Raw genomic sequence first — 15,000 nt, forward strand, 5'->3', positions numbered from 1 at the left:
GAAACAAAGCAGAAGACCTAATTGCCCATTGCTGACACTGCAGCTGAAATTTCAGCGTTTGTTGTTGTTGTTGCTCAGAAACTTGAGCCTTATGACTCCTCTGTAACTGAAGTTTAAATACCGTGCCAATGTCCTTGTTGGCGGCATTGTGACTGCATCTTTCCTAGCGCTTGTTCCATTTGTTACCTTTGATTCGGGTTGTCATCGTTGATGTTGTCGAAAATGTTCGTCATCAGAGGGCCAGAAGCCCCCCAGGAGGGGGAGGGGGTACTGCCATATATGAGCTACATAGGTATGTGCCGCTGTGAAGGGTATGGTTTTCAAGCAGTTTGCTCTAGGATAGGATACATAAATCAGAGCGTTTGTTTCTAGAATTGGATACAATTTTTCACGGAACTGACCAGTTGGTTGAAGATTTTATCCAGACTAAGGAAAGTTGATAAAACCAAATTTTTGTATACTACTTCTCCACCGAAACAGCACCACAGTTTCTTTAGAAACTACCGCCTTCAAGTATAAATAAATCATTTTTTGAGAGAGAAACGATTGTGGTATAGGTTTTGCTTTGGCTAGACTGTGCTAGTGACCTCGGTAGTTTCTGAGAAACAGTTACTCTAGGATAGGGAGGGTTTGGGGAGTTTACTCTGGTACGGGGTAGCAAAATTCACCTGAACCAGCTCTGGTTTAGGCTAAGGGTTCCAAGGTCCTAGCGGCACATCGCCCACCCAGAAATTCCTTAAGTACCGTCCCCGGGCCAGAAGCTAAATAACGCTTCTGTGTGTTATGGCTTGACCAAGCGAATAAGTTGGCATTTTTTTGTTTTACGAGGAAACATTTATCCAATCGACGTTAACTTGAAATCTGCATACTTTGCTTTCTACTCCCTCTTTCATCTGAAATGTGTCACGTGATTTTTAACGGCTAAAAACAATTGAAATATTTTATCGGAAAAGAGGATGGAAAAGTCATCTTATATCAAGATACCTTGCTGTAGTACTCCTATCGAGGCTTTATCACTCTGCCTTTTAATCATATGCCCATCTTAATGGCAACGGTAAATCAAAATTAAAAGAAAAAAAAAGGTCAAATCACATAGAGATCACAATAAAAATGAACGATATCACATTGATAGGTATAATTATACGTTAAATGGTAGTTTTAAGCAGTTTCAAGCAAAACTTTGTCGGAATTTTTTAGGGTAAACGTTCCCCCAATCTCAAAAACAAGCGTTATGACGTCTTCAGTAAACAAATGTGACGTGACAGACAACTACGAGTGAAATGCATAATTTAAAATAGAAAGGTTAGGATGCAGAAAGAGGAAGTACGTCCCCACGTCCCCACGTCCCCGAGTCCCCACGTCCCCGCGTCCCCACGTCCCCACGTCCCCGAGTCCCCGAGTCCCCGCGTCCCCGCGTCCCCACGTCCCCACGTCCCCACGTCCCCGAGTCCCCACGTCCCCGAGTCCCCGAGTCCCCACCCCCGTCGTCCCCACGTCCCACCTCCCCACGTCCCCGCGTCCTCACGTCCCCTCGTCCCCGCGTCCCCGAGTCCCCGCGTCCCCACGTCCCCGAGTCCCCACGTCCCAAGTCCCACGTCCCCGTCCCACTTTTAGTCACAGCCATCTTTGCTGATATCCATGTTGAGTCTTGTTGAACCAGTTGTCTTTGAAGGCTTTATTGGCTAGAATATGGATCGTTTCGTCAAGAGGTACATTTGTGAAGAGAGCGGTGACGTCGTAGGAGACAAGAAAATAATTTTCGTCGAGTTCGAACTGTTGGATTTCTTCGGCAAAATAAAAAACATCAGAGATTGTATACTCGTTACTCGACAAGGGTTTCAGCTTTTCATCTAGCCACTTTGCGAGAGCGTAATTGTAAGTACCAGATGCTGAGAGTATCGGCCGCATCGCGAGAGTTGTTTTATGCGTTTTGGGAAGGCCATACAAGTGGGCCAGGCGAGATCCCTTCTGACAGACGAAGTCTGCCATTTCTTTAGGCAGAATTCTGCGCACGAGTGATTCAAGATGTTTTTCTTTCACCAGAAGCGGATGATAATATTTTGGTGGTCTCCCTCTTGTGGTTAGCTTTTGCAGGCTAACGGGTCGGAATTTTGTCAGGTTGTCGATAGATGCCTCGTTCAACAGTCGAACTTTTGTGCAAGGAAGTATTTTAAGGGTAGGGGGATTTAGGATGGCCACCATGTTTCTGAAACTTGCTGAAAATGAGACAGACAAAAAATATCACTTGATCAAGCGGTCCTTTTTTGTACTACATGCCCTCATGAACTTTTTGATAAAACGTGTGACCTAGTAATACAAAAAAACAGTAGGAAAATAAATCTTTTAAATTTATTCCAAGGTGTTGCAATTACTTATTGACTCATGGGTTCAGATTTTTTGAAAGCAAAGAGAGAGAAAGGGGCCAAGTTCAGCCCTTGGAAATGCAGATTTTCAGTTATTTTTGGATCAAAATATCCATCCTGGCGAGATAACTGACTCTTGTGTCTCACGTCAGATTGAACACAGGAACTTGAGCATTCTTTTCACGGATTGCTGGGTAAGGACATTTCACCGGTCCATTGGGGTAGTTTACGGACTACCCTGATGGGCCTAGTCTACGGACTTGGATAGATAAACTACCTTAATAAATCAAATATGAATAGTTTTGTTTTCGAATGTCATTAATACATAGAACACGTTTACTGTTAGACACATTAAATTTTAGTTTCAATTCCTGCTAACCCCAACCTATTCCTCCTATTTGGCAAAGTGTGTTACATGATGCTAAAGTTAAAAAGATCACATGTTGTGTTGTGGCAAGTCTAATTCGCAAAGCGGACCTGTATTTTTATTATTTAGTGAGATTTCTCTATAAAAACTCAATATTCATGATAAACAAGACTTAAGAAGAGAATCAGTAGAATCAATTTGTAGAGGGGGGCATACAGAAGTGTCAACATACCATACTATGGAGTCTCTCATGGCTCTTTCTTTGAAACCAATATGATACCCAAGTATATTTAACAGAAATTCCAACTAAAAAGGCACAATTTACATGATTTCAAGACCCATCATGAGCTCTTTTCCTGAAGTGTGGAGTCGTCTTTTTAACACTCAGCTTCTCAATTACTTATGAAAAGATGACAACACACAAATGGTCAATCGAGGTAGTTGAAGATGTTGGGAAGGACTTGTAACTTTGCATGCTTCCTTATAATGTAGTATGGCTTCAAAGTCTTGTATGTCTTGGCGACTTAGACCAAGGTTAAGTTTTGTTAAGGAGTCACTCACACCCGGTTTGCGAATATGACTGGCACACCCATATTTCCTGAAATGTGTCCATCCACAGGCTTTAAGGACCCATGCTCTACCCCACGTCTCTCCTATAACTGTAGCTCCTTGCAGAATTCCAATCAAACTTCACCTTACCGGTGTGCTTTTTGTTTAATTTCCAGTTTGGTTTCTTGGTACTTAAATTATTGTTGATTGTCTTCCAAATAGCTTTTGACAGTATAAAGTCTGTGCAAGTCAGCAAATAAATTTGAAATGTGCCATCGCACGGTATTGTTCAAAATACCTAAGACTTCCCTAACACTTTGGTCAAGTATTCATTGTCTCTAAACTGTCTGCAGCAAGGTAATGTCCCAAAAAATTGTCTGTGGGACCAAGGGAACTCCTGTCATTCTTCATCCTTCAAATAAAAGCATTTATTAAATACTAAAACGATGGATAGCATTGAAGGTGCAATCTGATTGGTTACTCAAACTCTGAATATCCTTTGTGGTTCATCTCCAAGCAACGTGCATGGCATTTGCACCCAAAAATATTTTAATTGTTGCTTTGCGGCTTGATAAATATCCACCACTAGCCACCTCCACTTCAGTGAATAGTTGAAGTCCAGGTTATAGATGAAAGAGAGAAGTGGTCCTCGCACTTAACTGGACAATTTAAGCAATTGTCTCTTATAGACACCTGAAAAGTTCAGGTGGCTTCAATGGCATTCAAACCCAAAACCTGTGCAATGCTCTACCAACTACCAACTTAGTGATGAAACCACTCAGATGGGGAGCAGGTCAATTCGTTGGGTTTATCTATTCCCGTGAAAGGACTCGATGAAATAAATGTACATTTGAAATGCAGGTTATAGACAAAAGAGAGAAGGGATCCTCACACTTACCTCGAAATAGTTTTTACTGTCTTTTATTGATACCTGAAAAATTCAGGTTCTGTAGCTTCAACAGGAATCAAACCCATGACCTCTGTGATGCTGGAGCTATGAGTCCTTTCATGGGAACACAAATCTGACAAAATTGGTGCACTCCGAACTGAGTGGTTTTTTCAGGTGTCTATTAGAGACAATTGCTTAAATTGTCCAAATAAGTGCAGGGAACCCTTCTCTCTTTCTTCTTCATCCTTCTCAGCAATAACATTATCATTATTTATATAGTGGGTACACAGCTACAGTTAGAACAAGCCACTTGTGTTTTTAATTCCTAAATGTTTGTTTTCAGTAATTACTCACAATCTGACTTCTACAGTGGTGTCGTGTGATCAAATGTAGTACACAAAAATTATGACTGCTGACCTACAACAAACATTTTCTTCTTAAATCTGCCTACTTGAAGTGCAAAGCAAACGCACCAAATTCACGCTTTGTGTTTTGTTGCAGAGAACACTTACTACTATTTCACTGAAATGACTATAGCATTAAAATTTCATTAGTCAATGATGAAACAGTCGCAGATTGGTAAGAACCATTGTCATGCCATGATCATCTGCTGCCTTGACACACACATCATCAGCCACTGATCCAGCAGGACTGGCAATAAACTCAACACCACTCTATGAGAAAAAAAAATCAATAGCAAAAATTAATCATGGTGTTATGCAGAGCAAATGGACCCTTCTCCAAAATGGCAGCTACGGATTTTAAGGAGTTAAAATTGAACTGAATGAAAACCTGATACCAGGTATTAGGTGTTATATCAGGTGAGAAAAGGTAAGTTGAAAAATGAAAAAATTGTATGACTGGGGCTATATCCCATGCCCCCAGTCATACAAACATCTGTAAATTTTTCATTTTTCAACTTAGATTTTCTCATCTGAACACCAAATAGGCTGAGTACATAATGCTGGTACACGTTTTTAATTTTAAATTATTTGAATTTTTGACCGACATTTTGGAGAAGGGTCTTTGACAGCACTTATGTTGTTACAGGAGATCACTTGAATAAGACTGACTCTTTCTTATAGATACCTGAAAATTCAGGTGGCTTCAACGGGGTTCGAACCCATGACCTCTGCGATCCCGAGAAAATTCTTAAATTGTCCAGCTAAGTGCAAGCATCACGTCTCTCTCAAAGAATCACACACTTTTACATGCTGATGTTGGAGGCAGTTTGGAGTTGGATGGAGTTGACACAATTTCATGATCAATGCTAAGGGATGTTATAAGGTAGCTTTTTGATAGCTCACATACCAGATGGGCTCTGTCAATGTTATCCCTAAATGGAAAAAAGGCATCCGAACTGAGTGCAACACCTTTTAGGGTGGCAATCCATTCTCGTCTATCAACCTAAAGAGCAATAATAACTATTTCACATGCAAATTATGACACATCATTTCAATATTATTCAGCAAGCTATAACAAAATAACAGTTTCTCCAAGACTTAGTAAGGAGGCCCAGGCCTTTGCTATCTACAAAACAGGTGCCCAGTAGAAGCTATGTTGCGCCAAAACTAATTATGAATAATTAATTACCAAAATGCTCCAAACTATATATGAGATATACTGGTACTTTGCGGCTAAAATGGAGATTAAAGACAACTTAAATTTGGGTGGACATATGTAGTACATGTTGTTAACCCAATTACCCTCGAGCAGTTTCCCACAGACCAGTAAAATCATATGATACGTGTTAGAATACAATCTAGATAGGTGTCACTCTTAAGATGCAACAGGTTAACAGCAGTTGTAAAGTAGCTTGTGAAGGCACTGAGTAACTTGGTGCGTTTCATAAACCATACTTTCAACCCAGAGACCATGGTTCAAGGCCCAATCTGGCCACCAGCTTTTTCTGGGTAATCCCTGGTTGAACTTATCACCTGCACCTAATGGTCTGCCTCTGTTTTGTTTACATTTATTTTGTTTCACTGCCCATGAAAAACTATGCCAATGTTCTGGGACAGTTGGATTTGAATACAAGTTAAAGACTGGGTACAAGCACACGTTTTCAGGAACTGGGAGATCAAAAGAGACAACTTTAATAAAGCACAAGGTATTTGCTGCTCATCAGGAAGTAAGGAGTCCATATGAAAAGACAACCCATCCTCCACTTCAAAAATTTACCTGATATACAAAATTGCAAATTTGCTCTGAATTGACTATTACACTGTTTCCCAGGACTTGTGGGAATAGGTCATATTTATTTGAAAAGAAAACCCAAGTGTATGCACATAACACTCGAACCTGGGAATGGTAATTAATTTAACCTGTCACCTCACCACTTGCTGCTCAGGGACAATATTCCTATAGAGTTGAAACTCCGGGTCCAAATTTTATCCACTGGTACGATTTTTATCTTTCTGTTTTTTTCTCTGCTACAACAGGTCCTGGGACACAGTGTCTCAATTTATGTGATGTACACAATTCAGAGCAAAGTAGCAATAGTAGTAGTAGTAGTAGTAGTAGTAGTAGTAGTAGTAGTAGTAGTAATAATAATAATAAATATAATTGCGTTCGACAGAACGCTTCCTAATCTTCTGGGTTGCCTGTTATCGTGTAGGTTCCCTGTGCACGCATGCGAAAGCTGACCCGTGTTTTTTCGTTCCATGGTTCACCTTTTCGGCGCCATTTTGAATGACGTCACAATTTCGTTGCGCAAAACATTCTGCCTCGTGCTTCGTTGTTTGTCGGACGTGTTGGAAGGTTCAAGCTTTATCATTCTGCCTCGTGCTTCGCTGTTTGTCGGACGTGTTGGAAGGTTCAAGCTTTATTTAAACCTAGTTAAAATTTAAAAAACTATCTCTGGCTAAAATGATTAAAAAACTACGAGCTTTCGACTGCCCGAACTGCAGTCTTCGACGGGTAAAATGAATGATAAGAAATCGATGAGAAAATTTAAATAAAAACGTACATTGCAAAATGATGAGAATGTAGAAAATTTATGAATATTTGTTAAAAAGAATGTTGTATTGTCCAGGTAAAGGGCACGAATTGTTATGCAATGTACGTTTTTATTTAAATTTTCTCATCGATTTCTTATCATTCATTTTACCCGTCGAAGACTGCAGTTCGGGCAGTCGAAAGCTCGTAGTTTTTTAATCATTTTAGCCAGAGATCGTTTTTTAAATTTTAACTATGTTCCATCCTGGCTGCGGCCCTTCAATATTTTCATTTATTTAAACCCTTCGTCGGTTGCATTTATAAATTACAAGTAAAAGTAATGACATTCCGCGATGACGTTCCATTTCATTTTCCTTTCACCGCTCACCGCCAATCTATTTTAGGATCATATCTGATTTTTTGTTTGCCTTTTTCAACCGCCCGCTTGATCTGAGAATAAGACCGAATTTTCTTGCTCCAACGGCTTATTATCTTTGTGGTATAAAGGATTAATTAATACGCCTCGATACGCTGGATTTTTCTGTTTAACCAGAGAAAGACGACGTGTTTTGAGTTTTCATGGTAGATGTACTTTAGCGATTTTCGAAAAACACCCAGGGACCTAACAAGCCTATAATATGATGAATATTGCTAACACAAATTATTTTTAAAATACAAGCTAAAATATTTCTTATTTTTACACCTTGAATTTTGATTACAGCGATGTGAAATGGCGAGGGAAAAGTTTGCTTTTCTAAGGCCCGCGCCGGCGAGAGGGCATTGTGCAATGTCACGACATACACGAAAAAAAAGAACATATCTTCGGTTCTACCGTGCTTAATTCGCATTAAATAAAGCAAGGAAATCAAAATCCACAGAACAATAGTGGACTTTGTCAGTATGTTATATGTCTGTAAAACTTCCGCCGTTCACAGTAATGATTTCAGCAACAGACAACTATTATCACAGGCGGAGAACGCACTCCTAATCTTTGATTACTACTAGTTATAATAATATAGGAGCATTGGGGACCTATACAGACAGACTAGAATACCAAGAGGATATCCATGTTGGGCTTCAAACCCACACAATGAGGAAGACCGTGCTGTTGGGCTCAGCCCAGATCCTGAAACAAGTTTTGGATTGCTGAGGCTGCTTGTTGCAGCTTGCGCCACAACTTCCAGCATGATATTGCTGTGATTTGGGACAATAATAATAATAATAATAATAATAATAATAATAATAATAATAATAATAATAATAATAATAATAATAATAATACGAAAAAAAAGCGATTTTTTAAAACATTTAACAATAAAAAATTGCGATAAAACATTTTGTGAAAGCATATTAAAAGTTTGTTGACAACGTTTCGCTAACGTCATTGTCAAGTGAAAAGTGGAAGATAAAAAAATGTTTAAATACTAAAAAGACAATAGGTGATGGAATGTTCTTTAAACAAAGAGTTTTGCGTGAATGGAATCAGTCTACGTGTTGAGACTAGGATATTGGTCTCTTATGATGTCACATCCCTTTTTACTAACGTCCCTTAAAATGAAACCATCAACTTCTTAGTTGAAAAAGCGTTTGCCGTTGACTGGTTTAACCAAACTTATGACCTTAACCTGCAAAAGGATCAACTCAGAAAACTTCTCAAGATCGCCACTACTAACCAGCTTTCTATCCTCAATAACTGAAGCCTTCAATCAAGAATGCACTAGACTACGTTCCATCTTTACTCGACTTGACTTGGCAATGATTAATTCTACCATTACCAAAACCATTCAGAGTTTTTCATTTGGCACAAGAGAGAAAAACGAGGTAGATAGCAGCGTTGTGCGAGTTAGTTTGCCCTTCAAAAAATGTGTGATCTTGGTCACAAGATTGGCATTAAACTACAACCCATATTTATCAGCAAAAAATTGGAACAAGACCTCAAGCCCAGAGAAATCAAGCCACCAATCATAAATCAACAATGCGTTGTTTACTCTTTTACATGTGATCTGTGTGATTCAGATTATGTCGGCTATACGGCTTGACACCTTCATCAACGTATTGTTGAACGTTATGCGATCGGTAAACACTTTTTGACAGCCCATGGGCATACAAGCCTCCTCAAAGAAAGCCAATTCCACATGCTAAAAATGTGCCAAGGAGAATTTGACTGTCTTGTCTATGAGATGCTCTTCATCAAGGAGTGCAACCCTAGTCTCACCACGCAGACTGATTCCAATCGCGCAAAACTCTTTGTTTAAAGAACAATCCATCACCTATTGCCTTTTTAGGATTTATACATTTTTTATCTTTCACTTTTTGACTTGATAATGACGTTAGCCAAACGTCGAAATGCCGTCTACAAACTTTTAATATGCTTTTACAAAATGTTAGAGGTGAGTGCTCTCACGACTGCACCAACCCTGCACCACGTGATGACCGTCTCTGTGGCATTTAAATGACATGAACATGACAATCTGTCAATGCCATGTACCATGAGTAGTGCAGAATTCTTCTTTGGTGGCTGAGCAGTGGCAGACAAATGGAAAAAAGCCTTTTTGACATACCTCTGTTAGAAGGTCTGGTGGGTTATCAAACAACTCTTCCCATGACTGCTTGTTTGTATCCTGCAACGGCAGTAAAGTAAAAGTATAAAGTAAATGCAGCAACCATATTTAATGTCGATAACTCCTAACAGTAATTCAACTGACAAACCTGAGGTCAATGGTGCGCTCATTTTACTCCCCCCCTCTCCATCTGTGCTTCGTTTTACGGGTATTTAAAGCTACTTAGGCTACACTGAAAGGAAAGAAGTCGAAACAAGGATGTGAGATCCGGGGATCGACCTCAGGACCTCTTGCACGAAGGCCACGCAATAACCGACTGTGCCATCCTTGGTCCTCTATCACCTACCTCATTCAGACCTCATACAAAACATAGCTCCACTATGACCTACCTCATACAAACCGGAAGTTGAATTGTAAACACTTCATTGCCTACTGACTACTTTTAACATACCGAACAGTATGGGCTATCACGAACAAAGTGTCTGATCCAAGTCAAAACATTGGCCAAAAAAACTTAGCTGTACAGCCATCCCAGTAAATGCATGTCTGCCGATACAATGATTCAAAGGAAATCATTCTATCCATCCATTCCCTGGGATATTATCATTTATATTCTGTAGGTTTCACCTGTCCAACTGTGCCATTTACATAAACATCAATAGCATTTGACATTTCTGCTCTCTTGACACCCTGAAATGAAAAAAACTTGTATTGTTCTGAGTACCCCCTTGATTTTGTACTTTTTCGTGAAGCACTTCGGACAACACTACAAGGATACCGGTAGTTATTTCCTCCTTTAGAAATGAATGTGGCTACCAAACTGCTTAAAACCCACTATGAATGGCTTTGTTGTGCTTCCATATATCCCGGGTGTTTCTGAAAGAATTAGTCACTTATTAAAACAACAACAGGCCCAAGTTTCATACAAGCCACAAAAACCCATCAACAGTCTTTTTCCTCTACCAAAAAAAACCAAAACAGACCACCCATCTTCTGGTGTTGTGTACAAAATTAAAACAGTGCAATTTCATATACTATGGCCAGACAGAGAGGTCATTGAAAAAGCGGATCCATTGGCACAAAATGCTCAATGCCACCTCTAAAGTTGAAAACCATGTCCACAAATGTCACCATCAGATGGATTTTGACAATGTTCAAGTCTGGGGCATGAACCAAATTTTCACCAATGACTTTCTTAATGCTTGGATGTCCATTAAAGACATGACTGCTGGTAATGATCACGTAGTCATACCAGAAGACACTTTGAAGAGACACTCTTTAGAAAGACTGGCACTACACTCTATCACCTAACAGTAATGTTATGGTACCATAGGAAACACTGATTATTGCTGAACAAGATGCGGTCATTATTGTGACATAAAAAGCTACCTTGGCAACAGGAAAGCCCAGAAAAAACACTGTATATTTTGGCTTTAGTTGCTCATATCTCAAAAACAAACTCAGTGATCCCCCCTTTTTATTGCTGACAAGTGATCAGAAGGCCAAGATGAAACTTTCTGCAAATTAGGCACTACAGAATCAGAGCAACCTTTAACCCTTTCAGCCCCGATAGTGCCAAATGGCACTTATAGATTTTACTCTGTCTAACGCCAGACGATTTTACTCGTCAATGGGGAACCCCTCGGGGCTTAAAGGGTTAAGCTAACAGCGTGAAAAAAACTATGTCCCCGTTTAACCCTTTCAGCCCCGATAGTGCCAAATGGCACTTATAGATTTTACTCTGTCTAACGCCAGACGATTTTACTCGTCAATGGGGAACCCCTCGGGGCTTAAAGGGTTAAAAAATCACAGATTTCAGGTGGCTCTGAACCCATTGTACAGAATTTTTTTCATCTTGGCCTTCTGATCACTTTCTAGCAATAAACAATGGGAGTCACTGGATTTGTTTTTGAGATTACGCACAACTAAAGACAAAATAAAGGGATTATTAAGGGGGGGTTATTACAGGACTTTCCCACTGCCAAGGTGACTTACTATGTCACAGTAATGACCGCATTTTGTTCAGCAATAACTGGTGTTTCTTATGATACCATACCATTGCTAATATGCGATACAGTGTTGTAGTGCCAAACTTTCTAATAAGAATGTTACTTGGAAGCTTTGAAACTAGTTTGAGCCACCTTAAGCTATGTATACATGTAGTACTTGCTACAAGACCCCCTGATCCCATGCTGTGGTCTGGATTTATATTAATTCAATGACAAGTTACCAACATCCACAAGACTTCACCTTTTTGAAAACCATACTAAGTACTCTGGGATGTTGACGAAGCCACCTGGTTGTCAAAAAAAACAAAAAAAACAAAGCATCATTCATAATAGAAATAACAGTGTTCGAAATTAAAACAAATTCCAGGTTGTCCTTGTTTCAAAAACCAGGCAACCAAATCCGTGAATGGGGTTGCCCTGATAAATCCTTCGTTGCCCACTAGGAAACCCCCTACGATAAACTGCACTTTGTGTTGAGATGCAATAAGGAGCTTAATCACTCAATATGTCCCCATTAACCCTTTGCTGACGCCTAAACTGGCCTAAACCAGCCAGACCTAGTATTTTTTCTCTGTCTAACGCCAGACGATTTTACTCTTCAATGGGGAACTCCCAGGAGTCAATGGGTTTAAACCAACGCGGACGCCAAGGAGAAGATCACAAATTTGCATACTTATTGGGCAAAAACAATAGCTTTGCATGCCCTGCACATGCGTTTTTCACTTTTGTCCATTTCTTTGCCGTTGTGTGCAAAACAGCCACGTGAAATAGCCATATTTGAGGTTTTATGAAGAATGTCAGCACTTGAGGATAAGTTTTCATTTTTTGGCCTAAATTAAGCACCGTTCTGACCAGTGTCATTCTTGAAGAACTACCACACCCCTGTCACATTAAAAAGGTTGAAATGTTCACAAAGTGATTACAATAACACAAATTTACATTTTGAGATGACGTTCTTGTTCCCATCGCCGTTGCCGTAATTAATACAGAGCTTTAGATTCTAGGACGAGAATGACTACGAATACAAGATTTTCTCATAGAACAACAGTGAGCGCATGCAAACCAGCGCCCTTTTGGCGGGAAAAACAAGGTTTTGCAAAAATGTCACGTCAAAACAAGTCAACAACACCGTGGCAGTTTTGGCATTTCTCGGTCAGCAATAACAATAACTGAGCACTGTATACTGCTAACAAAGAGTAAGGTCAACCGTCTGGGTTGGAAATTATCTAAATATTTTTTCTAGAAATGGGCAGTCAAATCTCGTACTTGTCCTACAATCATCAGGTTCCTAGTGTTGTTGCTTAAGCTCCCTAATTTCATGGTTATAGAGCTTGAGTATCCTGTAGTTCTTAGTGTGTGCATTTGGATTTTTGTGGTAGTTCTCCATCGCCTACATGTTTGTGATTTTCCTATCTGACAATGTTTTGTAAAAGCCACAGATATTCAAAACATGGGAAAATGCTCAGTTGCGGCAAATTTATTTTTGTTATTACATGTAACTTCACACTACTATTGGACATTGACAATAGAATTTAAGTACATGTAACATATAAGTCATGTGCAGCCAGTGCTGCTTGTGATTAATTCGTTTGGTTGGGTTGTCCGTTGTTTTTTCCTTGGACAACCAGGCTTTAAATTCTAACAAAGACTGGTCGCCTGGTAAACTTTCTGGTCATCTGGGATGACCGGACAACCGCTAATTTTGAGCACTGAAATACTCTTCTGAACACATCAAAAAATGTACAAAGACTTCCACTTTGTTACTGCCTGCTAATAGAATGTATCGAACTAGTTGTTTCTTGATCCAAACAAACATTTCCAGTGGACACCAAAAAACACTTTTCATGTCTTGGCTCCGGGATAAGAGACCACCTTTGTCAAACACTAGTATGGATAAAATTTCATTTCATACACAGGGTACCCAACACAAAGCTTTGTTCAAATATCTCTCGGAAGGTCAAGCTGTTCAAGATTTCACAAAGTATATCGGCAGAAAGGTAGGGAATGCTTTACTGAAGCAGAAGCTAAAACTTTCACAACCAGGTAAAAAGAGTATTTAACAGTTTAGCAAAATAAAATTATCCTTGACAAGGAACTTAATAATGCCATTAAATGAATTTGTTGGTTGGGTGTACTGTAGATAAGTGCACCTAATTAGTTATTACATTTGTCATGTATTACCAGTTGTTTGCCTTGTCACCTGCCATTCTGGTACAGTGGATCCGAGATTGCTGTCCTGCACCAATTCCAATAACCTTACACACAAAAAATTAGCAATGTTGATGTCCTTGTTTTTAAATGAATGTAGACAATCTTAAGCTTTAGATTAGAGAGAAAGTGTTACATGCACCATTATGACCTTGTTTGAGGGGTGTATTGATAAATACCTAATGTTCTTGGATAAGACTATAAGTTCGCCCACATTTAGGTTCCAAATTCCTTTATTCAATTGCTGATCATGACACATGGCATAAGTCAACAATGTAAAGAGGGTTTTTCAGAGAATACCTTAGAAATTGTGGCTGTTTATTATAATAAATTAATCTTACTTGTCCATCTCTTGCATAACACACAGAATTGGATTGAGTGTACTTCAAAGCAATGCTGGCCACTATCAAATCACGCAAAGCACTCTCTGGTAACTATTGAAAGGTAATAAAATAGTAAATGGGTACTTACTGTTCAGCTATAACGGTATGTAAACTTGTACTGGCAGTTATGATGGTAAAAAAGTGGTGTATTACCATTGGTGACTAATTGAGATGTATATTAATCTATAATGTACATGTATATGTTGCATAAGAAGATACATAAGTAGGAAAAAAACTGTACATCTCGAGGGACTTTCAAGACACTGATCAATTGTACACAATAATAAGCAGCATAATAAGTTGTTTATAATGCCCATGAAGTTTTTAAGAACCATCACTTTCAGAACAGTTTGAAAAAAGAAATGTCTACAGGCGGTGTAACACATACTCAAGCTTCCCAGAACAATAATAATATTATTATGAAGGTTGCTCACTTCTTTTTTCTTGCTGGCTATATTTGTGAAGACACTCTGATCAATTTTGGCATTATTTCTTAGTTGCTGAAGTTTGAGTCCAAAAAGTGTTCTGGTCTCTGAGTCAGGAGGCTCATAGGAAGGATTCATCTAACAAATTAGAATAAACTGGTGAGAAATAAAGAACCAATTTTCTTAATTACAGAACTTTAACAATAATAATAACAACAATAACAACAATAATAACAATAACAATAACAATAATAGTAATAATAATAATTAAAAATCATATTGACAAAGTGAACATCTCCCCCTTTGCAG

At 39.1% G+C, this 15,000-nt stretch overlaps 1 protein-coding gene across 2 annotated transcripts in view; it reads right to left on the reverse strand.

Moving 5' to 3' along the window:
• Positions 1-4,464: 4,464 nt before the first annotated feature.
• LOC138059220 (bifunctional purine biosynthesis protein ATIC-like) overlaps positions 4,465-15,000 on the reverse strand; it is a 29,196-nt gene continuing 18,660 nt past the window's right edge. For both annotated transcript variants that reach the window (XM_068904818.1, XM_068904885.1), the window contains 8 exons: positions 14,701-14,829; positions 14,225-14,317; positions 13,857-13,930; positions 11,917-11,962; positions 10,294-10,356; positions 9,667-9,726; positions 5,480-5,575; positions 4,465-4,842 (listed from right to left, as the gene is read on the reverse strand). In XM_068904818.1, coding sequence (XP_068760919.1) covers positions 4,723-4,842; positions 5,480-5,575; positions 9,667-9,726; positions 10,294-10,356; positions 11,917-11,962; positions 13,857-13,930; positions 14,225-14,317; positions 14,701-14,829 — 681 coding nt within the window. In that variant the 3' untranslated portion in view covers positions 4,465-4,722. The remainder of the gene's footprint in view (positions 4,843-5,479; positions 5,576-9,666; positions 9,727-10,293; positions 10,357-11,916; positions 11,963-13,856; positions 13,931-14,224; positions 14,318-14,700; positions 14,830-15,000) is intronic.

Source organism: Montipora capricornis, chromosome 1 (assembly GCF_036669925.1).
Source record: "Montipora capricornis isolate CH-2021 chromosome 1, ASM3666992v2, whole genome shotgun sequence".
In the NCBI taxonomy this organism is placed as follows: Eukaryota; Metazoa; Cnidaria; class Anthozoa; order Scleractinia; family Acroporidae; genus Montipora; species Montipora capricornis.